The sequence below is a fragment of the Saprolegnia diclina genome (genome assembly GCF_000281045.1).
Source record: "Saprolegnia diclina VS20 unplaced genomic scaffold supercont1.24, whole genome shotgun sequence".
NCBI lineage: Eukaryota > Oomycota > Saprolegniomycetes > Saprolegniales > Saprolegniaceae > Saprolegnia > Saprolegnia diclina.
In genome coordinates this window covers 419474-443128 of record NW_008246091.1, presented here as the reverse complement: position 1 = coordinate 443128, position 23655 = coordinate 419474, and the positions used below count along the sequence as shown (strand labels likewise).

The 23655-nt window shown below is 59.5% G+C and overlaps 12 protein-coding genes across 13 annotated transcripts; 5 read left to right on the top strand and 7 right to left on the bottom strand.

The window, feature by feature from the left end:
* Positions 1 to 24: 24 nt before the first annotated feature.
* SDRG_08131 (hypothetical protein) lies at positions 25 to 1727 on the top strand (the record flags this gene model as incomplete). The annotated part of the gene is made up of 9 exons (XM_008614000.1): positions 25 to 436; positions 481 to 606; positions 653 to 789; positions 834 to 902; positions 951 to 1031; positions 1080 to 1159; positions 1208 to 1265; positions 1314 to 1494; positions 1549 to 1727. 9 exons carry the CDS (start codon positions 25 to 27, stop codon positions 1725 to 1727), a joined length of 1323 nt encoding a protein of 440 aa, XP_008612222.1.
* Positions 1728 to 1759: 32 nt separating this feature from the next.
* SDRG_08130 (hypothetical protein) lies at positions 1760 to 2338 on the bottom strand (the record flags this gene model as incomplete). The annotated part of the gene is made up of 1 exon (XM_008613999.1): positions 1760 to 2338. One exon carries the CDS (start codon positions 2336 to 2338, stop codon positions 1760 to 1762), a length of 579 nt encoding a protein of 192 aa, XP_008612221.1.
* A 322-nt stretch (positions 2339 to 2660) lies between these two features.
* On the bottom strand, positions 2661 to 3760 carry SDRG_08129 (hypothetical protein). Its single transcript, XM_008613998.1, has 3 exons — positions 3127 to 3760; positions 2906 to 3083; positions 2661 to 2848 (listed from the first exon to the last, which is right to left on the bottom strand). Exons 1-3 carry the CDS (start codon positions 3481 to 3483, stop codon positions 2727 to 2729), a joined length of 657 nt encoding a protein of 218 aa, XP_008612220.1. The 5' UTR covers positions 3484 to 3760; the 3' UTR covers positions 2661 to 2726.
* Positions 3761 to 4079: 319 nt separating this feature from the next.
* SDRG_08128 (hypothetical protein) lies at positions 4080 to 5377 on the top strand (the record flags this gene model as incomplete). The annotated part of the gene is made up of 4 exons (XM_008613997.1): positions 4080 to 4898; positions 4949 to 5104; positions 5153 to 5209; positions 5261 to 5377. 3 exons carry the CDS (start codon positions 4080 to 4082, stop codon positions 5183 to 5185), a joined length of 1008 nt encoding a protein of 335 aa, XP_008612219.1. The 3' UTR covers positions 5186 to 5209; positions 5261 to 5377.
* Positions 5378 to 5540: 163 nt separating this feature from the next.
* SDRG_08127 (hypothetical protein) lies at positions 5541 to 6225 on the bottom strand. The gene is made up of 2 exons (XM_008613996.1): positions 5756 to 6225; positions 5541 to 5700 (listed from the first exon to the last, which is right to left on the bottom strand). Exons 1-2 carry the CDS (start codon positions 6195 to 6197, stop codon positions 5684 to 5686), a joined length of 459 nt encoding a protein of 152 aa, XP_008612218.1. The 5' UTR covers positions 6198 to 6225; the 3' UTR covers positions 5541 to 5683.
* Positions 6226 to 6917: 692 nt separating this feature from the next.
* SDRG_08126 (hypothetical protein) lies at positions 6918 to 7657 on the top strand (the record flags this gene model as incomplete). Its single annotated transcript, XM_008613995.1, has 3 exons — positions 6918 to 6952; positions 7003 to 7223; positions 7282 to 7657. The coding sequence occupies exons 1-3, from the start codon at positions 6923 to 6925 to the stop codon at positions 7655 to 7657; spliced, it is 627 nt and encodes a 208-aa protein (XP_008612217.1). The 5' UTR covers positions 6918 to 6922.
* On the bottom strand, positions 7504 to 10027 carry SDRG_08125. Of its 2 annotated transcripts, XM_008613993.1 has the most exons (8): positions 9503 to 10027; positions 9330 to 9454; positions 9015 to 9273; positions 8851 to 8970; positions 8645 to 8803; positions 8320 to 8598; positions 8146 to 8269; positions 7504 to 8100 (listed from the first exon to the last, which is right to left on the bottom strand). In XM_008613993.1, the coding sequence occupies exons 1-8, from the start codon at positions 9803 to 9805 to the stop codon at positions 7952 to 7954; spliced, it is 1518 nt and encodes a 505-aa protein (XP_008612215.1). In that variant the 5' UTR covers positions 9806 to 10027; the 3' UTR covers positions 7504 to 7951. The 2 variants fall into 2 exon arrangements, with proteins under 2 accessions (XP_008612215.1, XP_008612216.1); XM_008613994.1 differs by having other exon boundaries at positions 8320 to 8803.
* A 92-nt stretch (positions 10028 to 10119) lies between these two features.
* On the bottom strand, positions 10120 to 12675 carry SDRG_08124 (hypothetical protein). Its single transcript, XM_008613992.1, has 6 exons — positions 11537 to 12675; positions 11390 to 11491; positions 10988 to 11336; positions 10803 to 10940; positions 10660 to 10751; positions 10120 to 10620 (listed from the first exon to the last, which is right to left on the bottom strand). Exons 1-6 carry the CDS (start codon positions 12625 to 12627, stop codon positions 10326 to 10328), a joined length of 2067 nt encoding a protein of 688 aa, XP_008612214.1. The 5' UTR covers positions 12628 to 12675; the 3' UTR covers positions 10120 to 10325.
* Positions 12676 to 13016: 341 nt separating this feature from the next.
* Positions 13017 to 14603, bottom strand: SDRG_08123 (tubulin beta chain). The gene is made up of 2 exons (XM_008613991.1): positions 14529 to 14603; positions 13017 to 14463 (listed from the first exon to the last, which is right to left on the bottom strand). The coding sequence occupies exon 2, from the start codon at positions 14455 to 14457 to the stop codon at positions 13117 to 13119; it is 1341 nt and encodes a 446-aa protein (XP_008612213.1). The 5' UTR covers positions 14458 to 14463; positions 14529 to 14603; the 3' UTR covers positions 13017 to 13116.
* A 395-nt stretch (positions 14604 to 14998) lies between these two features.
* On the top strand, positions 14999 to 16321 carry SDRG_08122 (hypothetical protein). Its single transcript, XM_008613990.1, has 2 exons — positions 14999 to 15768; positions 15816 to 16321. The coding sequence occupies exons 1-2, from the start codon at positions 15385 to 15387 to the stop codon at positions 16248 to 16250; spliced, it is 819 nt and encodes a 272-aa protein (XP_008612212.1). The 5' UTR covers positions 14999 to 15384; the 3' UTR covers positions 16251 to 16321.
* On the bottom strand, positions 16229 to 21540 carry SDRG_08121 (hypothetical protein). The gene has a single exon (XM_008613989.1). It carries the CDS (start codon positions 21527 to 21529, stop codon positions 16391 to 16393), a length of 5139 nt encoding a protein of 1712 aa, XP_008612211.1. The 5' UTR covers positions 21530 to 21540; the 3' UTR covers positions 16229 to 16390.
* A 656-nt stretch (positions 21541 to 22196) lies between these two features.
* SDRG_08120 (DnaJ like subfamily C member 7) lies at positions 22197 to 23523 on the top strand. Its single transcript, XM_008613988.1, has one exon. It carries the CDS (start codon positions 22220 to 22222, stop codon positions 23471 to 23473), a length of 1254 nt encoding a protein of 417 aa, XP_008612210.1. The 5' UTR covers positions 22197 to 22219; the 3' UTR covers positions 23474 to 23523.
* The last annotated feature ends 132 nt before the right edge of the window (positions 23524 to 23655 follow it).

Sequence of the window (23655 nt, the reverse complement as noted above, 5' to 3'; positions counted from 1 at the left end):
GATTTCGCCGTGTGGCGACGAGCGATGAGCAGCAGCTGGGCACGGACCGTCATCTGCATCGTCGCGGTCGCGGGCGCCGCCACCGGCACCGCGCTTCTCTATAGGTATGCGACGCGCGGCCTCGGTGGCGAGCAAGACCGGTCGCGCGAGCTGCCCACCGCGCGCAACACTGCGTCGACGGCGGTTGTTTCGGAGACGACCATGACGGACGACGTCGACGAGCTCGCTGCGCTGGCCGACGAGCCCATGGCCGACGACGCGCAGTTCAACCACCTCGTCGTGCAAGAAGGCTCGATGCTGCTTTCGCTGTTTGGCGTCGCCTTTATGGCGATCGTGGCCATTGTGGCCATCTTGATTGCGATGACGAGCACGCAGTCGGTGTTCCAGATGGACATGTTTGCGCCGCTCATGTTTATCGGCATGGGCATTGTCGCGGGTACGCTCATCTTCATTGATAACGCGGCGCTAACGACACGCTAGCGTCCATGACCCACACGGCCCAGCACCGCCCGTTGCCCGAGTCTGTTATGCCGCCGCTTCTTGCCGAAAAGAGCGTGTATCCCGACAACGAAATGAACATGGATTCGAACCCGACGCCGCTGCCACGTATGTCGATAGTCCTGCGATGCGTCGACCGACTGTATGGATGTAGCAACTCCGGTCGCAGCGCCGGCGCCCGTGGTCCCAGCCCAGCCGGCAACGCGAAGCCTCCCGGCGGCCCGCGCACCTGCAGGCGAAGCGCCATCGATTGAGTCCATTCTCCGCCACGCCGACGAGCTCTACGACCAGGTTCACTACACGCAGTCAATTCTCTTGCTCAACGGTTGCCTTAGGTTCGGTTCCGAGACTTGCACGCGTACTTGGCGACGAACCTCCAGCACTACCCCAAGGACGTGGAACTCGTACATGACAACCTTATCCTGTGCACGCATGCTTATATATGTGGCTAGCTCTGGCGGTGCGCGCGGTCATGCCAGGACATGATGCCCGACAGTGCGAGCGACGACGGCAAGAAGACGCTGGCGTTTGAGGTGCGTCGTGTCCTCTTGCTTTGCAGTCCACTTGACGCTTGCACGCAGGGCCTCAAGTACGCCGAGGAAGCGTACGCGGTCAACCCCAACCACGCCATGAGCAACAAGTGGATGGGCATCATGACAAGGTACATCTTGTGTCTTTACTTGGTGCAGAGGTTGAGCACCCTGCGCAGCACGTGTGGTTCGTTCTTGGGGACGTCCAAGAAGATTGAAGGCGCATACAAGATCAAGGTACGGCGATATTGCTTGTGATGACGACGACGCGTCACGGATACCTAGGAGTTTATCGCGCGCGCGATTGAGCTCAACCCGACGGACGCCACGTCGCACAACATCCTCGGGCAGTGGTGCTTGGCGTTTGCGAGTCTCTCGTGGTACGAGAAGAAGGCGGCGGCCGTCATCTTTGGGACGCCGCCGACCGCCACGTACGAGGAGGCAGTGCGCCATTTTCACGACGCCGGTAGTCCCACTTGATAGTGTACTGATGCATTGATATTCTGACGCGATGATGTAGAGAGCATTAGCCCCGGTTTTTGGAAGAAGAACAGCTTCTTGCTCGGCGAGACGTACCTCAAAATGAGCAACAAGACCGAGGCCAAGCTCTGGCTCGAGAAGGCGAAGGCAGTGCCCATCAAGACGACCGAAGACAAGGAAGTCCACGCCGAGATTGAGAAGCTCCTCCGATCGCTGTAGAGTGCTATGGATAAGATTGTGGCGAGAGTGTATTAGCATCGTGGCTTGCGGCGGTGCTTCTTCCGTGCATTTTGCGCGTCTTCGAGGGACCGGCGAATGGCCTCGCGCATCTCTGCATCGCTATCGTCATCCTCGTTCTCGGCATGGGCGCCAGCGATATCATCGTCGTCGTCGTTGCTGTCGTGATGGTCTTGTGGTAGGCGGTGGCGCAGCTGCGACTCGAAATCTTCGGTCGTGAGCTGGCCAGGCAGCCGCTGCTTGTTGCGGTTGAACACCGAGTACGCGCTCGGCAGCTGGATCTCGTTGCCATCCTCATCGACGCTGACCGAGTCGGTGGCCTTGTCGCCGAGGTTGGAGAGCACGGCGTAGAGGATGCTGCCCATGACAAAGATCGGCGCGGCGTCGATCTGCTCGGCGCTGTAGAGGCCGACCGCCCATACGAGCAAGAGACCGAGCCGCTTGGCGTTCGCGGCAGTGAGCACGCTGCGCAGCTGGTCCGTCGAAGGCTGCAGCGCCTCGAGCGTCGCCGCGTTCACACGCAGCACGGGCGGGACGAACGGCAAGAGCGCGTCTCGGATGCTTGCGTAGCCCATGGCTTGTTCGTTTGCCATGGAATAGTGTGGTACAGAACGGAGAATAGTGTCTGATGCGGAGCTTTTTAGTCTGAGACGTCGTGATATACTGTGACTGGGAACTATCTCACGATGTCGCTTCCGCCTCGCGAGCCTACAGCGGCCTCGCTCGCCGCACCAAAGTGAGTCACTGGATGAATGGCATAGCACTGATATTGAGCTACCAAGCCGCGGAGCGAAGCTGCCATCGATCCGAGTGCTTAGCGCCTGCGATATTCCAACTGCAACAAGTACCTCGTCAACCTGCGGACAGGCCATCTCTGTCAAAGTTTGATGGCGTCGCTGCTGACCGACAGAGGCAGACGCAGAGACAACACTTGATGAGCTTTCGATACAAAGGAAACGCGAGATCGTATCCTATCGTCGCCTACGCCTTGTACTGTCCGTTCGAGAGGCTGCAGCCAGGCGCCGGCGCCATGGTCGGAGATGGCTTGTCGGCCTTGATGGCCTTGACGGCTTGGCCGTTGCCTTGCAGTGGCACGCAGTTTTCTATCGCAGAAAGGTCGTTGGGCTGACCAGTACGCAAGGAAGGAAGAGAGAACGTACTGTACACTTGCCACTGGGGCTGGTGCAGCGCGAGCCAGTAGAAGCGAAGCATGCAGCCGTCACCCGCGCAGCTCGAGTAGTCGACCGGCAGGTGGGCCGCGGGCTTTTGCGGAAAGTTCGTCGGGCAGTCGTCGTTCTGGAACACGCGCTTGTCGTCCAGCCATACCTCGCACGGACCCTATGCATGCAAGATGAGCCTCAAATCACCATGGTTTGTCTACCGTGTGGCTCGAGATGAAGCCTTCGCCCGTGTCGGGGTTCCGCCACGTCATGGCGCCATCGGACGGGATCGTCTTCTTGGAGGCGTTCGGAAGCGAGTTGCCGCAGGCCGGCCCTTGGGGCTCGAGCATATCGCGGAGCGTCTTGAACTGGGACTGCACCTTGAAGGCACTTGTAAAGGCCGCGACATTCTCTTGCGGCGAGCCGTCAAACTTGCCGGGCAGGTTGGCTTGGATCGTCGCCACGTACGTCGTACGCATGACGTTGGGCGAGAACTCGGCCGCGGGGTTGGACACGATGCCATGGCCGGCAACCAGCGCGAGCGAGATGCCGAGGGCAGAGCAGCGGAGCGGAAGCATGCGATCGATGGGTTCGAGTCCGAGGGGCGAATTCGCAAATAAGCTTGTGTAGCGCCGGCGCCAAAGCTGTAGAAACCACGGGTAAAGGCGACGGGTAAAAGCGCCGAGCCCTGTCGCTCCGCCGAGTCGGCGCCGGTCGCAGGCAAGCGCATCGGTGCTGGACAATCGCAATGCGTTGGTGCCAAGGCCATGACCGAGCGGCGCGACTGGCGCAAAGGCTCGGTGCTCGACGCTGGCAGGGGACGCCCATCGGTCGCTCGCTGGTTCGCTCAAGTTTGGATCCCGCGTGCCGAATGCAAATAGCTCGTAGGTGGCATGTGCCACATCCAAGTAGCCAATGAAACGCAGGATCTCGCGCTCACGCGCCAATGGCAATGCAGGAGACGAGCGAAAGATCCAACGCCGCCGACAGTGACTTGTAGTCAGTCATGAGCAGTGCTAGGACGCCGACGTCCACGTAGAAAATCTCAACTATAGCAAAAGTCTATAGAGTGTAGATAGACTAAATATCGTTTTGGCCACAAAAGAACGAAGCCATCAGGAACATCGCGATGGCTTTTCTGCAAACTTTCCGGAATTGTCAACCGTTTCCTTCCATGACCGATGGGATTACGTTCGACAGCGCCAAGGGCGAGGTCGATATCGCGTCCGGGCATCGTCGCTGGGTGCGCGAGGCGCTCGAGAAGCGGCTCAAAAAGGCGACAGCGACGGGCACCGTCGACTTGAGCGGGCCGCTCGCGTCGAGCCTCGTGTCTGGCCACGCGAGTCTCCAGCTCGACCTTGTGCCAAAAGAGCTGTTTGCGACAGCGTCCAAACTCTCGTGGGCAAAGACGCATCTGCGGCGACTGTACCTGACCAACAACTCGCTCTCGCTCTTGTCGCCCGAAGTGGCCCTCTTCCAGCAGCTGCGCGTGCTCGGTCTTGGCGGGAACGCGCTCACATCGCTGCCGACTGAGATTGGCTCCCTCCCGCATCTCGAAGCGCTCTATGCCGAGCGCAACCAGCTCACGTGTGTCCCCGAGTCGCTCGGTCGCTGCAAAAAGCTAGCAACCGTGACGCTCGACTACAACCGGTTCCGGACCTTTCCGCTGCCGCTCACGCAGTGCAGTCGCCTCCAGCATTTGAGTTTGAGCCACAACGAACTCTCGGAGCTGCCGCCGCGCATCCGCCGCCTCTCGTGGCTCCTAGAGCTCAATCTGGACTACAACCGCCTCGGACCCGACTTGCCACCTGAAATGATGTACTTGAGCCGGCTCCAGCGGCTCGGACTCGATATGAACCGGCTCGGGAGCGTGCCGCACTGTGTGCTCATGCTGCCGCAGCTCATAAACGTGCGCCTCAACGGCAACCGACCGTCCAACTACGTCGTCAAGGACTCGGTGACTGGCGAAGTGCTCGACGGTATCAACGTCCCGGTGCGCTCTGGTCGACTCTTCAATGTATATGTCAATGGGCGGTGATCTAGGTGCGCCACGATGGCTACTTGCAGCTGCGCGAGGCTGTCATGACCAAAGACGAAGGCAGCGAATTGTACAAGAAGCGTGTCCAACATCTCGACGGCCTCGTTCCTGCCACGGACCTCAACCTCGAAAATGCATTTCACGACCGCGACAAGGACGAGGTACTCGCTGTCCATGCGATTCCCATCATTTCAAATACGCGGCGCTAGATTGGCCGCAAGATTCTACACGGCCGCAAGTAGCAACTGCACAAGTGCACACTAGAGGTAATTTTTCACTGTTTGCTTCGCCAAAATATCTTGAGCTCCATAAATTAGGCGATTCAAAGTTGTGCCCATGACCTTTACACCATACTGTTGTATTAGTGCATGGCGCTGTTAAGATAGAAAAGGCGGGGCGTTCGTTCAGTAAGACTAGGCATCCCATCAGTCTGGTGGTACAAAATATATGCTTTAAAAACACTGCGGCAGCCTGGTATCGAAGTGCCGACGTAAAATTAAGAGTGGTTTTGAACGTGTTTATTTCAATCAAGGCAGTGTACAGCATTCCAAGTTTTCTTAAATCTCGCTCCTGGTGGCGCATTGTCTGTTCTTTTTGCGGCAAAGATAATTAGCATGGCGAGCGCTGTGTTTGTATTCAACTATGATCGCACCACTCTCTTTATTCTCGTTTTCCGAGCACGAAATAGTTGATGCACAATATTGTCGTCTCGTTGCTCGTATACCTAGCTGCAAGAAACACTAGGTACTCGCCGGCCCTATCAGCAAAGCACAATGAGCCGCGTACTACGAGAGGGCGCAGATGCAACGAACGTGCGAGGACGGCCAGGGCGACAGTGTTAAAGTCGCGCAAGGTCACCTTGGGTGGTAGCGCCTTCTCGGTCTGCACGACAGCGTTCACAATGTCGTTGGCGTGGCGCGGAAAGTGCTGGCGCAGGAGCTTGGAGGCGACGACAGCCGACACAAACGGCGCTTTCTCGTAGACCCTAAGGTCGTCGTAGATGGCTTTGAGAAGCGTTTGCTTGGTCTTGATCGAGCGCAAGTCCATGCGGCTGTAGCGCGCCTCCTCGTCGAGCGCGATGATGCGTGGGTCGTTCTGGACGAGGTCGATGAGGTAGTTGAGCGGGTCGTTGGGCAGGTCCACGATGAGACGCTCCATGAGAATCGCCATCATGTCTTTGACGTAGTTGCCCAGCGAGTAGCTCGTCATCTCATCGAGGAGCGCTTCATTCCGCGCCAACGTCTTGGGGGCCATCGCGACTTTTCAAGATACCACAGGAGGCACACTATTTTCGACTTTATTGTCTTGCTATCGTTTCCGACTGGGTATGGATAGTGTTCTACATCATCTCTATTTAGTGTGAGAAAACCGGCTAGCGAGCTATGTTGTGTCCCTTGCAAGGGCTCGCGGACGGCTTTGCAGCGTATGTACTTGCCGCGAGATCTCGCAATGCCGAGTACGTCCAAGCGACCCAGCATTTGGAGGGGTCGATGGCGGCGGCAGCCAATTGCAGTTTGAATTTTGCAGGCTCACTTGGACAACAGCACTGCGTGTCTTTTCACCGACTCGAAACATTCCCAAAGTGATCTTATCATGTTTCGTCATCAATACATCAAGTCGCTCGACTAATGGCATCGCTCGACGCAGGCCAGCACGCTGGTTTGTTGAAGTACCGATGTATCAAATAAGGTCATATGTTTTCATTGTTGATCATTGGATGCATAAAGCCATAAGGTGCTGATCATCAAACCCGGATTGCCACCCGAGCAGAAACGCCGAGCGGTCTCATTGGACAGAAATCTCGCAACTGCACCTTCGCACAAGACACTGGTTGGATCAGGTTGTTTTGCCACTTGCCGCGATCAGCAATTCAACTTTGTATCAACTTGATACATATGGCGCAAGTGGTGGCGCGATTCGTGGCGATTCTGGGCGCTTGAATGAAAGGTTCACTTTGCAATTGACATCCGACAACAACAATGAGCCAGAACCAGTGGACGGCTGCTGAGGTTTGTATTTGCACCGAGGCATGTGCAAGCCGCCTCACAGTCGACTGTAGCGTGCGGCCCTCAAGCGTCTCGACCCCGACGGCACGACGTGGAAGCTGATCGCGACAGGCTTTCCCGGCCGCAGCGCTGCCAGTTGCCGCCAGAAATGGTTAACTATCACTGGCAACACGAACAAGCGCATTTGGAGTCGGGACGAAGACGCCCGACTCTGCTACGCTTTGAGCGTCACCACCAAGTGGCCCAAGATCGCCACGATCGTCGGGACGCGCAAGTACGCCGCATACGACAGCATGACGAGGACTCATATGTCGATGCTTCATTAGTTATAGACAATGCCAGAGCCGGTGGCAGCGGATGGGCGAGAAAGGACTCGCGATCAAGTGCAGCGTCAAGCCCAGCGGTCGTCCCGTCCTGAGAAAGACGGCGAAGGCACTCTCCACGACGCCGGACGACACGGTCTTGGACGTATACGCACAAATTGAAGCCATGGACCTCAACTGGAACAACATCGCGCCAGCGCCCATCGGCTCGGACTACGTCGCCCGCAGCTTTGCTTCGATGGATGAAATTGCGATGCGGTTGCCGGCACAGGCTGCGACGGCGCCAGCCGATCTTGTGTCGCTGTCGACGACGGTCGCGTCGCCTGACGAGCATTTGAGCCAAGCCGAAGTGGACTATTGGTCGGCGCTTGTGGTCCACGCCTAACCCCAGCGTCGACACTGCGCAAATATTTTGTTTTTTGGATGACAAAAAAAAGTCCATTTTCCATGTGTACACAAGAACGTCCATTCACTGTCGACGCTCATTGTGACTGCGACGCACCTCGTGCGTGCGACCTCGGTGGGCTGCGATGTGGCTCGTCGCTCAAGCTTCCTGCGTGCACTGAGTCATGGACAAGGTATGTCCATTCTAGACCGTCGCTCGTCCTACTTAGTATTGGTACACCACTTGCTAGTTAATCGAATTATACATACAGACGCGCTCCTCTTCTAAATGCGCTTACGTCGTCGTCGTCGTACCTGCGGCGGACAGGTCTTGTGGCATCGGCACCACCTTGTTCATGACGCTGCTCTCGGCGGCGCGTTCGGCCTGCGCATCGGCCTCGGCGTTGAGCGCTTTGAAGCACTGAATTTCTTCGTAAATGCGCGCTGCAACAAGCATCTCAGACCCATTAGACGAATACTGTCTCGTACCTTTGAGTTGCGCGCGGTCCAGCGGCACGTTCTCAAAGCCCATGTCGAGCGGCTGCAGCTCCACCGCTTCCTTCCGCAGTGACCGCACCTCGTTCAAGAACGGGTGCTGGAGCGCCGCTTCCACCTATTTCCATTGGTCCATCACCCGATACATTGATAGAAACACACACGTACGCTAATGCGCGTGTCGGGGTTGAAGGTCAGAAATTGCTTGAGGAGGTCGAGCGCCTCTGGCGGCGCGCCAGGGTAGAGCTCCTTCAAATCGCGGGGCTCCTTCTTGTTGAGTTTCCGGAGGTACTGCTTGACTTCGCCGAGGTTGCCAATGTCCTCTTCTTTGGGTGTACCGATGACGCCAAAGATCACGTTGAGCTGGTCGAGCTTGTCCGAGTACGTCGTCGGTCGGTCGGCGCTCAGCGGAAAGCACGACCGGCCCGGAAAGATCGGCGTCCGCGACTATCGACGCATTCCATTGTAGGATCGATGGGACAGGGCAGAGTACCTGGTACTGCGGGTAGCTCTCGGCTTGCATCGACAAGAGCTCGGCAAAGATGCACCCGACGCTCCAGAGGTCCACCGCGTAGCCATAGTCCTGGAGCAGAATGAGCTCGGGCGCGCGGTACCAGCGCGTCACAACGTGCTTTGTGAGCTGGCGCTGAAACTAAAACAGCCAAATTGAGCTACAAAGATTGAAAGTGGAAACAAGACCTTGGGCGTAGCGCCATCGGTCGGCGACCGGACGCGCTGGTGGTACTGCGGCGAGACGGGCTCGCCTTGGTCCTTGTAGATGGCCGCGTCGACGACACGTGCAAGGCCAAAGTCGCAGATCTAATGCAGAACTAAGCTCTTAGTTTGTTCGAGGCGCGGGCGACCTTGAGCGTGCAGTCTTCGTTGAGGAGGATGTTGGCGGGCTTCATGTCGCGGTGGATGACGTTGGCGCTGTGGACGTACTTGAGTCCGCACAGCAGCTGGTACAAGAAGAGCTGGATATGGCGCGTCGTGAGGTACTGCGGACTCATGATGAGCTTGTGGAGGTCGGTGTCGACAAACTCAAAGACGAGGTAAAGGTCCTTGAACGTCTCGAGGTTGGGCGGCTCGAGCACATCGAGAAGCGTAATCACCTCCGAATGTCTGCAAGACAGGCGCGGACGTGAGGATGCGACGAAGAAGGATGCAGCAGAGACTACCGGAGGTGGCGCAAGATGTAAATCTCGCGGTACAGGCGCTTGCAGTCGACCTCTTGGTCAAAGACATTGATGATCTTCTTGATAGCGACGCGCTTGTTCTTGAGTTCGTCATAGGCCTCGGCCACCTACGGCCCGTATGACCACACAATGCAACGACGACGACGGCGACGCACCTGGCCATACGAGCCTTTGCCGAGAAGGCGCACGAGGCGGTAGCGCGATCCGACTTGCCAGCCGCGAAAGTTGCGCTGCGTCACAGGGTTCATGTCGACGGGCGGCGCCGGCGCGGCGCGCGACGTCTCGGCGGCCTCGGCTTGGCCGTACGCTGGCGTTGGTGGCATCATGGCCGCCGGGCCCTGCGGCGTCGGTGGTATCTCATGCAGCGGCGGCGTCTCGAGGCCGGCCTTGCGCTTCTTGAGCATCGGGTGCGCGGGGACGTCTTGGGCCGCCCGCTTCATGCTGCGCTGCTTGCTCATTACCAACGCCGGCTCGGAAGATGGGGTTCCGAAATGAGGTAAAGGCCGAGCGCCCCAATTGGATATAATTCGGCCGTTTTTTTGGCACTTGGCGATTGTATGCGCTAAATTTGTCGCGGGCAGCTGCACGGATCAGAGCCGCAGCTGCGGTCGCGCCGGGCCGCGACGGGCTCGCCGAGATGGCGCTGGCGAGAAGCGCTGCCGACCGGCGTAGCAACTGCGCTATCGCGGCCTCGATGGGCCATGGCCGTTGCGCGGGCCGTTGGGTGAGGCGCCAGCTGCGCACCCAAGGGCGGGGCCTGGCGTCAGTCGGCGCAATTGCGCCCAACGAATGATCGCCAGCGAGTACGAACGACAAGCCGGCTGCTGCTGTCGCAGGTACGCGTACGATGCAATGGAATTGGATGGGTTTGCTTCGCATGCTACAACAACGGGACCATGCAGAAGCAGCTCCTCGTCGTGCACGCGATGTGCGTCGACGCACATGTACACATGTACAGACGCTTGTATCAACACCATGTTAGGGGAAATCCTTGTCCAAGGCCGCATCCGTCGACCGACTAAAGTCGACAGTTCGCAGCACGTACTGCGGCTCGGTGCAGATCTTCATGACGGCTTGGACGCCATAGTTGAGCGGCACCGAGTAGAGGCCGTCGAGGTTGACCTTCATATCCCACCCGAGCGACCGCATCGAGACGCGGCGCGCCTTCCCGCGCCGGAAGCGAATGTCGCCAAACGTGGCGTTGATAATGGGCTCGCGCACGACATAGCCCATGTCGACCGAGTCTTCCGCAAACATGTTCTGCTTGTTGAGCCTACAACCCCATGAGCTACGGCGTCGGCGTCGCAAGTACATTTCTGTGATCTCGGTCACGGTCTCGTTCGTGTACGTATGAAAGTCCATCGCGTGGAGGACGCTAGAGATCTGCTCGCGGTGGATTTGCGACTAGAATAGCGTCCGCGCATGAGGCGCTGCCACGTCATCGGCCCGACGTACCGCCGAGTAGTGCCACGCGCTCGAGCCCGTCCCAGTGCACACGATGATGCCGCTGCTTCGGTGCGATTCGCGCTGCTGCTGGTCAATGCCAATGTTGTAGTGGGACGGCCGGGACGCATCGCTCTCGGCAATAAAGACCTACACATGCATACGTCGTCGTCTTGACCTGCGCGCAAACCATGTACCTCGTTGAGCGCATACCGCGGGAGCTCGTACTTGAAGCCTTCTTGGTTGACCATGCCGACGCGGATGCGCTGCCGGTGTCGCCAGCGAAAGTCGCCCGTCAGGAGCCGGTCGAGACCAATGCTAAAGCGGTGGCACGACGCGTCGATCGAGTACGCGCAGAGGTTGCCTTCGCTGCGCGCCGAGTCCGTGTTGAGGCCCGCGACAGGGATCGGCTTGTTGACAAAGCTCGCTGCTTTCAGAAACGTGCCGTCGCCGCCCGCCGAGAAGATCATGTCGGCGCCGTCGTACGCGTCATGCGTGAGCTCGTGGGCGTTGACAATCGTGCAGTTGATGTCGTACTCTTTGAACCTACAGCATCGAAATGACTATAGACCAAAGGGTTGCATAAGGGAGAGCAGTACGTGGACGTGATGTCGTCGATCGCGTCAATGTGGTGGTCGTGGCTGGCCTTGAGGCGGTCGTAGACAAAGCCTCGCATCGACATTTGCTTCTTCAGCGCTTCCCTATGCGCCCATCATGAGACGTTGCGTGCTGAGCCGAGCACCAACCCCGAGTTGCCGTACAGCGACTCTTCGTGCTGGTACCGCGTCATCTTGTTGACGACAACGACGTTCTGGAGCGTGACCTTGGGCAATGGCACGGCGAGGACCGGGTGCAAAATGTTCGGGTCTGTCTCGGCGCAGAACGTGTGCTTGTTGGGCGACTCGGCGTCGTCGCAGTAGAGCCGCTTCTTGTCCGGGCGGTACGTCTGCTGGAGGTACTCCTCCGAGACGATCATACGGGGCACGCGCTCGGCGATTGCAAGCATCATCTCGTTGTCGTACACCGGTCGGTTGATCTTGATCCAGCCTTTCGGACTGAGCTTCTCGTTCCAGGGGCACACCGACCGCATGTGCGTGAAGAAGGGCGCGACCTTGCCCGTGCCCGGGTCGGTCCGCGTGTAGTGCAGAATGTGCGCGTTGTGGATCTGGTCGACCATGCGCCCGCTCATCTGGAGCTCGCGAAACGTCTCTTGTGACATGCGCTCGAGGCGCGTCCGGAGCGCCCACATGACCTCGCTGTGGCAGACAACGACCGCCTTCTTGCCCGGGAGCTCGCGGTGCAAGACGCAGAGCATGCGGTCGACGCGCTGCGCGACGGCCGCCATCGACTCGCCGCCCGGCGGCGCGTAGTAGAAGCGGTCGAGGTCGCGCCGCACGAGCTCGTCGTACATGTTCTTGAAGCGCTCGTCCTCCGACATGAGGTCCATTTGGCCCCAATCGCGCTCGCGCAGGAGCATCTCGGCGTACCACTGGGCGTCCGGCAGGTTGAGGCGCGCGGCCGTCTCCATCGCGCGGAGGTACTCGGACACGAGGTATCGGTCAAAATAGACCATGTCGTTCTTGCGCAGCCACTCGCCGGCGGCCTCGGCCTGCTCGCGGCCACGGTCCGTGAGTCGCCAGTTGGAGCTATGGCGGTGCTTGAACTCGCCGCTAAAGAGGCTGTGGTCGCCCTTGATCGAGCGCTCGCGGGCCACGTTGCCTTCGCTCTCGCCGTGGCGGATGAGGACCAAGTCCGAGAGCCGAGGCGCCTGGAAGTGGTGCAGATGGCGCCGGAGCCCCCACTGGTGCCACGCGCGTCGTCCTACCAAGGTCCGCATGCTCTTTTTGCCATCGAGTGGGCAAACTGCCGAGTTGTCCGCTCGGGCGGCTTGGATGAAACCCGCCCACAATCACTTCGGCTGGAAGATTCCCACAGAAGATTCCTCGACTAAACGACTAACGGCAGGAATGCCACAACCGACTAAGAAGCCGCGACCGTTCGCAGTCCATCACGCTGCGCTTCCATCTCATGCGTCGACATGCACCCAGGAGCGGACGTGTGATACACTCGATCATCGACCTCCAGCCGCCTGTCCACATGGAAGCTAGCCGGCCACAGATCCTTCGTCCGTGTGGCCAGCCCATGAGGCCATTGGGTGCTCCTGTAGAGCCATGCGCAAGGGACGCGTGGGGGCGCCTTGGGCTCCATATTGACGAGACAGAAGGCTGACAAAAACAAAGCCAAAGGACGAGGCCCCTTCGCGCAGTGTATTGTACTTGTAAATATACGAGACCCAATGCAGTGAGAGAAACCTCGTTGATTTCATCTACATCATTTCGTCCATCTCTTCGTCTTCGTCGAACTCGCCTTCTTCCTCGGCCGTCGCGTCCTGGTACTGCTGGTACTCCGAGACAAGATCGTTCATGTTGGACTCGGCCTCCGTGAACTCCATCTCGTCCATGCCTTCGCCCGTGTACCAGTGCAAGAAAGCCTTCCGCCGGAACATGGCCGTGAACTGCTCCGAGACGCGCTTGAACATCTCCTGGATCGCCGTCGAGTTACCAATGAACGTCGTCGACATCTTGAGGCCCTTGGGCGGGATGTCGCACACGCTGGCCTTGATGTTGTTCGGGATCCACTCGACGAAGTACGACGAGTTCTTGTTCTGGACGTTGAGCATCTGCTCATCGACTTCCTTCGTGGACATGCGGCCACGGAACATGCAGGCAGCCGTGAGGTAGCGGCCGTGACGAGGATCGGCGGCGCACATCATGTTCTTGGCATCGAACTGCTGCTGTGTAAGCTCGGGCACCGTGAGCGCGCGGTACTGCTGCGAGCCACGCGACGTCAAGGGCGCGAAACCAATCATGAAGAAGTGGAGACGCGGGAACGGGATCAAGTTGACCGCGAGCTTGCGAAGATCCGAGTTCAACTGACCGGGGAAGCGGAGGCACGTGGTGATACCCGACATGGCGGCGCAGACCAAGTGGTTCAAGTCGCCGTACGTGGGCGTCGTGAGCTTGAGCGTGCGGAAGCAGATATCGTAGAGGGCCTCGTTATCGAGACACATGACTTCATCGGCGTTTTCGACGAGCTGGTGGACCGAGAGCGTGGCGTTGTACGGCTCAACGACCGTGTCCGAGACCTTGGGCGACGGGCAGACCGAGTACGTGCACATGATACGATCGGGGTACTCTTCGCGGATCTTGGAGATCAAGAGCGTACCCATACCCGAACCGGTACCACCACCGAGCGAGTGCGTGATCTGGAAACCCTGGAGGCAGTCGCAGCTCTCAGCTTCCTTGCGGACAACGTCGAGGACCGAGTCAATGAGCTCGGCGCCCTCCGTGTAGTGGCCCTTGGCCCAGTTGTTACCAGCGCCCGTCTGGCCGAAGACAAAGTTGTCGGGGCGGAAGAGCTGGCCGTACGGGCCGGCGCGGACCGAGTCCATGGTACCCGGCTCCAAGTCCATCAAGATGGCGCGGGGCACGTAGCGGCCGCCGGTGGCTTCGTTGTAGTAGACGTTAATGCGCTCGAGCTGGAGGTCCGAGTCGCCGTGGTACGAACCCGTCGGGTCGACGCCATGCTCGTCCGAGATGACCTCCCAGAACTTGGCACCGATCTGGTTACCGCACTGACCACCCTGAATGTGAACCAACTCCCGCATGTCAACCTACGAGGAAGAGTTGCATGAGCCGCCATGCTTCCGGAGGTGGATGAGGTCGTCGATGCATGTACCTGCTGTCGCTGCTTTCTTTCCCTTTTGAAAATGAGCGCTCCAGACGAGTCCCAGCCATTCCCCGAGCCCTGTGCCCCGGCACGAAACCTTCCACTTCTCCCAACCCTACCTCGATGGCCCCTCCCTTTGCCCAAGTACACTTGGTTTTTGTATGCATCGGGACAAAGAGAAGGGGGTGTCGTCCCAGCCAATGAGCACCCCCGCGATCTTGTCGAGTATTTTTTTATGAAACAATAAAAATACATCGCGCCGATTTAAATTTTGAAACCGATCCAAATGGTCCAATCAAACGGCGTGATGCCCAAAATGGCGCGGCCTTTTCACCAATCAACGCGCAGAGGCGTTTAAACGACGAGGTATAAATAGGGCTTGCGGTTGTACCACGTGGGTAAAGATAGATGGAGAAAGCCACCCAACGCGGAGCGGCGCGGCCTTGGCGCGGAGTGTTGGGCCCATCATTTCTTTTGCCCTCTACCCTCGAAATCGAAACTTGGGCCACCAGTCGTTCTTGCTTCGATGGAAATGCAGCGAAAATGGAGGCGTCGGATGGGACGACGGGGCTCGGAAGAAGCGTCGAAGAAGATGCGTGATGGGTCGACAATCGCCTGTCGAATGGGCGCGCGCAATGCGGCAGCTTCAACGTCTGGGACAACGCTAGAGTAGCCTTGCACAGTAGTCATGGTAGGATTCTCTATCGCAGTACATGATGCGCCCTCGACTCTACGTCAACGTCGTGGCTATGGCGCGGCTGACAGGAGACAGCCGCGGTGAAAGTGATAGGGTGCGTCGGTCGTGTGTTTGGAGGGACCCGGCCCGGGCCCATGAAAACGGTGGCTTCAAGAAACGCACGACCAGATGGTGCCGAGCTGCAATTACAAGGGACCCGGGTGGGGTGCGTACTTATGTCACGAGGGTATAAATTGCGCCGAAACATTGCGCTCCGCGGCAAGCACCACGATGGGCAACGTCTGCACCGCCTTCGGGTACGACCAAGCGCCGATTGACGACGACGACTGGGACCGCCGGGTCGTCATCGCGCCCCAAGGCGACCACGTCGCCACGGTCATCTGGCTCCACGGGCTCGGCGACACGGGGCAGTCGTGGCATCGCCACGTCACCACGCTGGGCCCGCTCGGCGGGGTCAAGTACATCTTCCCGACTGCGCCGACGCGACGCGTGACGCTCAATGGCGGCATGCAGATGCCGGCGTGGTACGACATCCTCGGCCTTCGCCCACAGGTACCTACCACCCGGTCATCGTCGGCCAACCTGCGACGTACGCATAGGACCGCGAGGACGAAGTCGGCATCCAGCGCGCAGCCAACATGCTCGCCAAGCTCATTCAGGCAGAGATCGCGCGGGGCGTTCCGCCGAGTAAGATCGCGGTCGTCGGCTTTAGCCAAGGCGCCGCCGTCGCCATGCACACGTGCTACCGCCTCTTGACGTTCCCGTTGGCATGCGGCGTCTTCCTGAGCGGGTATCTCCCGATGGCGTCGTCGTTCCACGCCCGGTCGCCCAATACGCCTGGCCTACAGTGTCATGGCGCGAAGGACACGCTCGTGCCGTTGACGTTCGGCAAGCAGTCGAACGAGCTCCTGCACGCGCACGGCATTGCCTGCGACTTCGTTGCGTACCCGGCGCTGGGCCACACGGTCGACACCGCCGAGCTCAACCGCGTCCATGCGTTTGTGACCACGCATCTGCAGATTCTAAGTCGATAACAGGCTGCCTCGATTAAGCATGCAGCGTTGTCTCGACACTACTTGGGAATACACAGCTTATGCATCTGGTCCTCGGACCGTGCCAAAGAAGCAACGCAGGGACGTCGCTTGCACTGCCACGTCACCGCGACACGTGACGATCAGACGTCACGCAGCGGAATGAGCGCCGGCGCCAGGCTGTCGACTGTGACCACCACATGGCGCCAGCACTTGACGTCAAAGATGTGCAGCGTGTCACCGACACGAACGGTAAAGAGACCGGCCAAAATGCCGGACGCAGGATCCAGGAGGCCGTCGGGCGTCGTCATGAGCATGTGCAAACTCGTTGCGTTGAGGAGCGTCGTCGACGTCACAGTCAGCGGCGGTAAATCGCGGAGGCGGTAGCGCTCGATGCCAAGGCAGAGGAGCACGGCGGCAAGGCCGAGAGCAAACCCGACGCCGACGCGCGTGGCGTCACCAATCTGCACGTGCGCACTCACACACGTCAACGCGAGGTCCATCTCGACCAATGTACACTGCCGGTGTACAGTCGCCGTGTACGTGGCCGGCACAAGCGTGACCCACAATGACGTGGCGCTCCACGCGACCAGCGCGCTCTTGAACGCATACGCAAAGGTCCATTGCCGAGACACGCAGCTCAAGAGGTCGTTGAGGATGTAGACAAACCATGTGCTTTCGCCGCCGGCGAGCATGGTCGTGAACCAGTCGAGCGGCGGCGAGACAAAGCGCGTACCGATGCCGACTTGGTCGAGGCGGAGTGTGCTCGTATGCAGGAGCCACTGCGCCGAGATGCTGCGGGCGAGCAGCCACGAGCGCCCAATCCAAACGTGGCCCACGACGCGGTTGAGCTCCATGAGGTTGAGGCCGTTCGTGATCGGGAAGTGGCGTAGCGCCACGAGCGTCGCGATAAGCGCAACGCTGATGAGCACCATCGTCACGTACTGTACCGCGAGGAGGAAGAAGCGCGAGACCGAGTTGGGAATGTCGTTCACGTCCGGCGACATCGTCAGCGGCCGGGACTGCGTTGAGAGTGTCGTGATGCGTCCGTTGTCGCCTTGAAACGACACGACGTCGCGGGCGCCCGCGGCCCACTGCACGAGGTAGACCCACGTATAAAAGCGCCACGGTCGATCGGAGGGTAGAACGAGCGGGTGGCGGTACAATTGCAGCGGCAAGGATCGATTCTCATCGACGGCAACGAATTGCACCAGCTCCACGTCCAGTGCTTGAACAGCGTCCAAGGCGGCGTCCGAGGGCGGATCCAAGCTTGGCACAAACGTAGCTAGAAACAACGACGCCGATGTATAGAGGGTCGGGCAATCGGGGTGGGCGAGAGCGTCGTTATAGCAAATAGCGTCTCCGTCCAGCGTTGGGTCTTGCGTCGCCAGAAGGGCCACGAGGGTATGGGTCATGTCGAGCGAAATGTACTCGCTGAAATAGGCGTGGCACATGTTGTCCGGGCCAAAGAAACAGCCAAAGCCCAAGGAGAGCAGGTACGGCGGGAAGTCGTCGCCACAGAGTAGGTTGCCGCCGACAGTTCTTGACGTCGACGCAAGTGCACTGGATGGAATCGGCAGCATGTCCGTGAACTCGGCGGTCAATAAGGGCACAAACGCAGCTTGGGCCGCCTCGTTGGTCACGAGCACGGATGCCAATGACGTCGTGGCGTCACGGTACACGCGCTGCAAGGCAGCTGGGCATGGTACATAGATCATGTCGACGGCGTTGAAAGGACTGATGGCGTCTCGAACGATTGCCAAGCCTTGCGTCAGCGGCGTTGGGAGCGTCATGTTCGACTGCAAGAGTGATTCGCTCGTCACATTTGAAAAGGCAAAGTCCGCGCTGTGCCGCAGCAAGGTACGACCACGAACCGCTGTGGTATTGGACGTGATTGCCCAGAGGTCGCTCGCAAACGACCAGTACATCTTGGCGGAGGTCTGCTGCTGCCAATGCAGCTTGCTGCGCGACGTACTGAGATACAGAGACGATGAGAGCCCGAGCGCGGACGTTACCACCATCGTGTCCACCATACCAAGGGTCTTGAAGTTTTGCCACTGCAGCACAAACGATTCGATGCCGTGGCGTTGCCAGTACGCGGCTTCGTCGTCGACCGAAAAAGCGTAAGCTGATCGCACCTGCTGTAGCCATGCTTGACCGTCCAACGTCGTGGTGAGCGGAGCCGTAATCCCAATCGCAAAGGCGTCGCCCCAACAGCGCTCCCAGACGCCCCAGTCGTTCAGGTTGCGCAAGGCACTTTCGAGAAAGAGTGCGCCATTCGAACGCTGCAGAACACAGCGTGCTTGCCGCTTGGTCGTTGACGCCATCTCCCACGTCTGGCCAAAGTCGAGGTAGCAGTACTGCGTAAACATTGCCGGTAAGTTGCACGGACTCATGGCGCGAAGCCCCGAAATGATGTCGACGAGCGACGTCTCGGGTTGGTACAACTGGCGTCGGGCCATGGACGCGGCCCACGTGATGTCGGTCGCCGAGCCATTGTAGCGTTGATTGATCGTGCCGATGCTTGGTGAGTCGAGCGCAAAGTCGCTGCACGCGCGCATCGAGAGCAGAGCTTCGTTGACCACGTTGGCCACAAACACCCGGGCGCCCGTCGTGTTGAACCCAGCCCAGCCATAGTCGTTGGCCAAGTACGAGGAGGCTTTCTGAGCGTACAGCACGTTACTTAGGAGCGACGTAACCAAGAAGCCAAGGCCACCGAGTGCAACGCTCACTTGCTCGAAGCGCGCGCAGCGGGACATTTTTGGCTGCAACGTCGGTCCTCGCAGCGGCGCGGTGCCGCAGTCGGGCAGCGACACGAACGTATCGAGCGCCGGCGACGGGATCGGTCGCCAGAGCTTGGAATCAAAGATTGTGCGGCGGCGCAGCTGAAAGATGCCGCTCATCGCGGCCGTCGCGCGGTCCAGCGACACGACTTTGCGGTCGCTATGATCTTGCACGTCGGACACGAGCGCCAGCGGCAGCGCCAAGCTGGGTGTATGACTCGGTTTGATCGTCGTTGGTAGCGGCACGAGATGCGCGAGACACACCGAGAGCACCAATATGAGGCCGAGTACAAGGCAGCGCGACATGTGTCCGATGGTGATGACGCCGCTGGTGCAGTAGAGCATCGTGTCCATGTCCACAGATGAGCACACCCGGTTTAGCGACGCGGCCACTTGGACGGGCGAGATCACATCGAGGCACGCAACTGCCAAAAATGCAATCGCACAGGCTATCGCGGCACGAGTGTTGGTGTGGCGGCCGCAGACAGGGTGCATAACGTCGTGTACGCTGTAGAGCACCCACGTCGCCTCGATGGCCAAAACGCAGGACGTGGCGAGATTCCGGGGCTCAAATACGAGCCGCGTTGACTGGGTTGGTGCATCGGCGACTGGAAAGATGGGTGCGGTCGAGAGACACACGACGGCCGTGAGGCTCCGGAGACTCAAGAGACCTCTATTGAACCAGACGCCGGTCGCAATGCGCGGAAAGAGGTGCCATCGCGCCGCGTGCGGTTGACAGCAAAGAAACGCCAAGGCCACGCCACCGACGAGCGCGAGACCGAGGCTGAAGAGCACGTTGGCGATACGAAGGAAACGCACCCACGTGGGTAGCGTCGTTGTCGCCTCAAGGGCGATAACTGGGGCATATGCCGCCGACAACGCGTTTATCGTGCGCACGTCGCCTTGGAACGAGACGGCTTCGCGCGACAGATGCGCCCAGTCGTATATCATAGTCCACCCAAAGAACGCCCACGATGGCTCGAGCAATGTCTGCGCCTCCAGCTGTAGCTCCGCGCTGGTCGTATTTACACTTGCCGTGTCGATAAACTGAAGTAGCGTCAGGTTGACGGCCGCGAGCGTCGCAGTCAGCGGCGGTGGTGGCGGCAGCGACGAAAGCACTGGCATTAGCGCTGCAAGATACGTCTTGCACGCGGTGTCTGTTGGAACAAGCGCGCAGATCTCGTCGATGGTCTCGGCATCCTGGAGCAGCCACAGCCCAAAGAGACCGCTCAGGCCGTGAATGACAACCGTGAGCGGTGCCGCGCCCGCACAACCGTCGTCGAATCCGAACGACTCGATAACTAACGGCACGGGTGTCCCTTGAATGCACATGGGGTTGCCGCTCACAAAGCGCAGCGCGGGAGACGCCCAGCGTCGGGGAGTCGGATGCAGTGTTAGTGACGCGGCGACGGGCGACGTTCGTACGAGCAATCGGAAGAGCTCGATCGCTGCGATTAACGGCGGCGGCACGGGAACCCAGTAGAGATCAATCGCCCCCAGCGGTCCAATGACATTGTGGACAACTTGGAAAATGGGTGACAACGGCGTTCCAACGTTGAACTCTTCAATCAACGACGGCTCCTTGTGGCCGAAAAAGTTGGACGTGTTGCGCACGAGACTGCGGTTGTACGCTGCACTAAAGGCGTTGTCGAGGCACGACGTCAAGTACGACGAGACCCACGCCATGCCAAGCGCTGTCGATGGTAGCGCATGCAACACGAGCGGCTGGTCGATTCCGAGCGCGCTGCGCAAGAGCACGGTGTCGTGAAGCCCGATTTGCAGTCGATTGGCCCACTGCAATGTGAACGACGTGCAGCCATGCTGTTGCCACACGCCGACTTCGTCGTCGATCGAGCGCCGCGGAACGTCGTCGAGGGATGCGACCCAGGCGAGTCCGTCGGCTGACGACGAGGCGATAGGGTCGCCGATCATGCCCTGGAAGCGTGCCACGTCATTCCATGTCGCCACATCGACGTTGCGCAGTATCGCTTCCAAGTAGACGGCAGCGTTCGAGGCATAATGGCTCTCGCAGCGCATTTGGCGTGCGGCCGTGTGGCCAAGCGCCCAGCGCCGGTCGAGATCTGCCCAGCAGTACGCCGACACCATGGTCGAGAGGTGCGATGTGTGAAGCGCCCGGAGCCCGACGACGGCGGCGTGCAGCGACGTCAAGTCTTGGTACATGAGGCGCCGGGGGTACGCGGGCGGCGTGCCCATCGCGTCGCTTGGCGCCAACGCGAGTGCCGTGAGGTCCAACGACGGCCAACTGGGGTCTAGTAGCAGTCGCCCTCGTACTATGCCCGAAAGCGGTAGTGCAGTGTGCATCGACTGCCAACCGGGCCAAAAGGCGTCAGCCTCGAGGTACGACTGGGTCCAGTAGCCAAAGACAAAGGTGATCGCGATGCAAGTGGTAGCGTAGGCAAAGCCGGAAAAGCCGCGCAACCGGTGACGACGAGGCGAGCGCAGTTGACCGCAGTGGTCACTGTCTGGCCAAACAAGCATCGGCGCACTGTTGTCGTGTTAAGAAATGTAACCGGTGCGCGAATGGTTCCGTTTCACAAACCCGTGCAGTGCCATCCAAGACAAACCCGATGCTATCGACAGTGTAGTGCAAACCCCGTGGCGCAAGTAAATGGAGTTGACAAAAGCCTACAGTGCACGCACGTCCCGTGCATACAGATAGAGGCTTGATCGCAGGCTGTCGGGCGAATTGCTACATGTAAGGCGCTCCAACGTCCTACCAACCAGCTCAGGTGGCAGAGCGTTCGACTCTAGTCGAGTGTTTGACTAGAGTCAAATGTCGACATAGCCCTATTGCTCGACGTGTGAGGACACTCTACATGTATGCCTGACTGTTCCAGTGACAACGGACGACGGTAGACTTTTCGAGAACATGCCCCAGCCCGTGGCGTTCGGTCCACAAGCCACGCACTGTCCAAGCGTGTCTCGCGTGGGCTGGCGTCTCGCCGTCCCGATGACGCATGCCACGCGTCGTGACGTGTCGAACGTTCGCCGAAGCCGCGTTGAAGCCAAGAGAACGGAGCCCGTTGACTGCCACGTATCCGCCACGCCATTGGGCTCACGTTATCCGGACACGAGTGTGCGCATGCCACGTGCGACAAACCCGCATCCGGATAGCGCCCGCCGCGACCGGCAGGCCATTTTCGAATTTGGATTTTCGGGCGATCTTGGATGGCACGACGCAGCTTGACGACGCTTATGCTCTGCGTGCTGGTCGCGCTCGCGGTCGCGGGCAAGGACTACTACAAGATCCTCGGCGTCGCCAAGAACTTCAACGACCGGCAGCTCAAGAAGGCCTACCGCACGCTCGCGCTCAAGTACCATCCCGACAAGGTCGACGAGGCCGAGCGCGAGACAGCGCAGGCCAAATTTCTTGAAATCTCGGAAGCCTACGAGGTGCTGAGCGACCCAAAGAAGAAGGAAGAGTACGATTTGTACGGCGCCGACGGACCGCAGCAGCAGCAGCAACAGCATCCACAAGGCGGTCGTTCTGGAGGCGGCGGCTTTCAGTTTCGCGGCGACCCGTTCGAGATGTTCAACCAGTTTTTTGGCAGCGGTGGCGGCGGCGGCCAGCGTGGACGCGGCCAGCCCCACGAGTTTCAGTTCAACAGTGGCATGGACGGCTTTGGCGGCTTTGGGCACCAGCAGCAGCAAGGGCCGCCGCCGCCGCTGTACGCCAAAGAGTCGGACGTTGTGCGGCTCTCGCCCAAGAAATTTCCAGGCAAGCGCGCCAAGAACGAGTGGCTCGTGCAGTTTTACCGCGCGTCCGACAAAAAATGCATCAAGTTCAAGCCGGTGATGGAGTCGATTGCCAAGGATTTGCGCGGCCGCGTCAAGGTCGGCGCCGTCGACTGCGACAAGCACGCCGAGCTCTGCGAAACCCACGGCGTCCGGTCGTCCTTCCCGAACTTTGGCTACATCTACCACGGCGACTTCACGCCCTACGACGGCGATCTCGACGAGTTTGCCGTCTATAACTTTGCCTTTGAAAAGTATGCAGCTCGACTGCGGGCCAAGCGCGCGGCCGGCGACGTCGACGAGCTCCATGGTGGCAACCAAGGCAAGCTCTGCAACCTCGGGAAGGACGCCGAGGCAACCAGCATGCTCTGCGCCATCTTCGTGCTCCCGACCAAGGCGTCGGCAGCGACGAAGGACCTCGTCAAGGCTACGGCCGCCAAGTTCAAGGCGTCGAGAGGTCTCCACGTGGTCTATGTACACGAAAAGGACCAAGGCCGCGTCCTCTCCAAGCTTCAGGTCCCGCGAGCGCCGACGCTCCTCGTTGTCCGAGGCAAGCCCAAGGCCGTTCGCGTCGGCGTGCTCACGGGCACCTTGAACGAAGCCAGTGTTGCCGCCACGCTCGAGCGCGCGATTGGTGGCGACCTGCCCATGCAGGCGTACCCCGCCTCCGTCATGGACTTCAAGTAGACGTATCTATCTATAATTGAATAACGACATTTTTTCCGCCAAGCGCGGCACGCGAGGGCACACAGCGGTAGCCGGTCTAAGAGTCAAAACCGCGAACTGACCGTGGGAAGTCGATGCATACTTTCATGCACACGTAGTCACACTGGTGACATTAGCGTTACAGAGAGGCGTGACTTTGACGA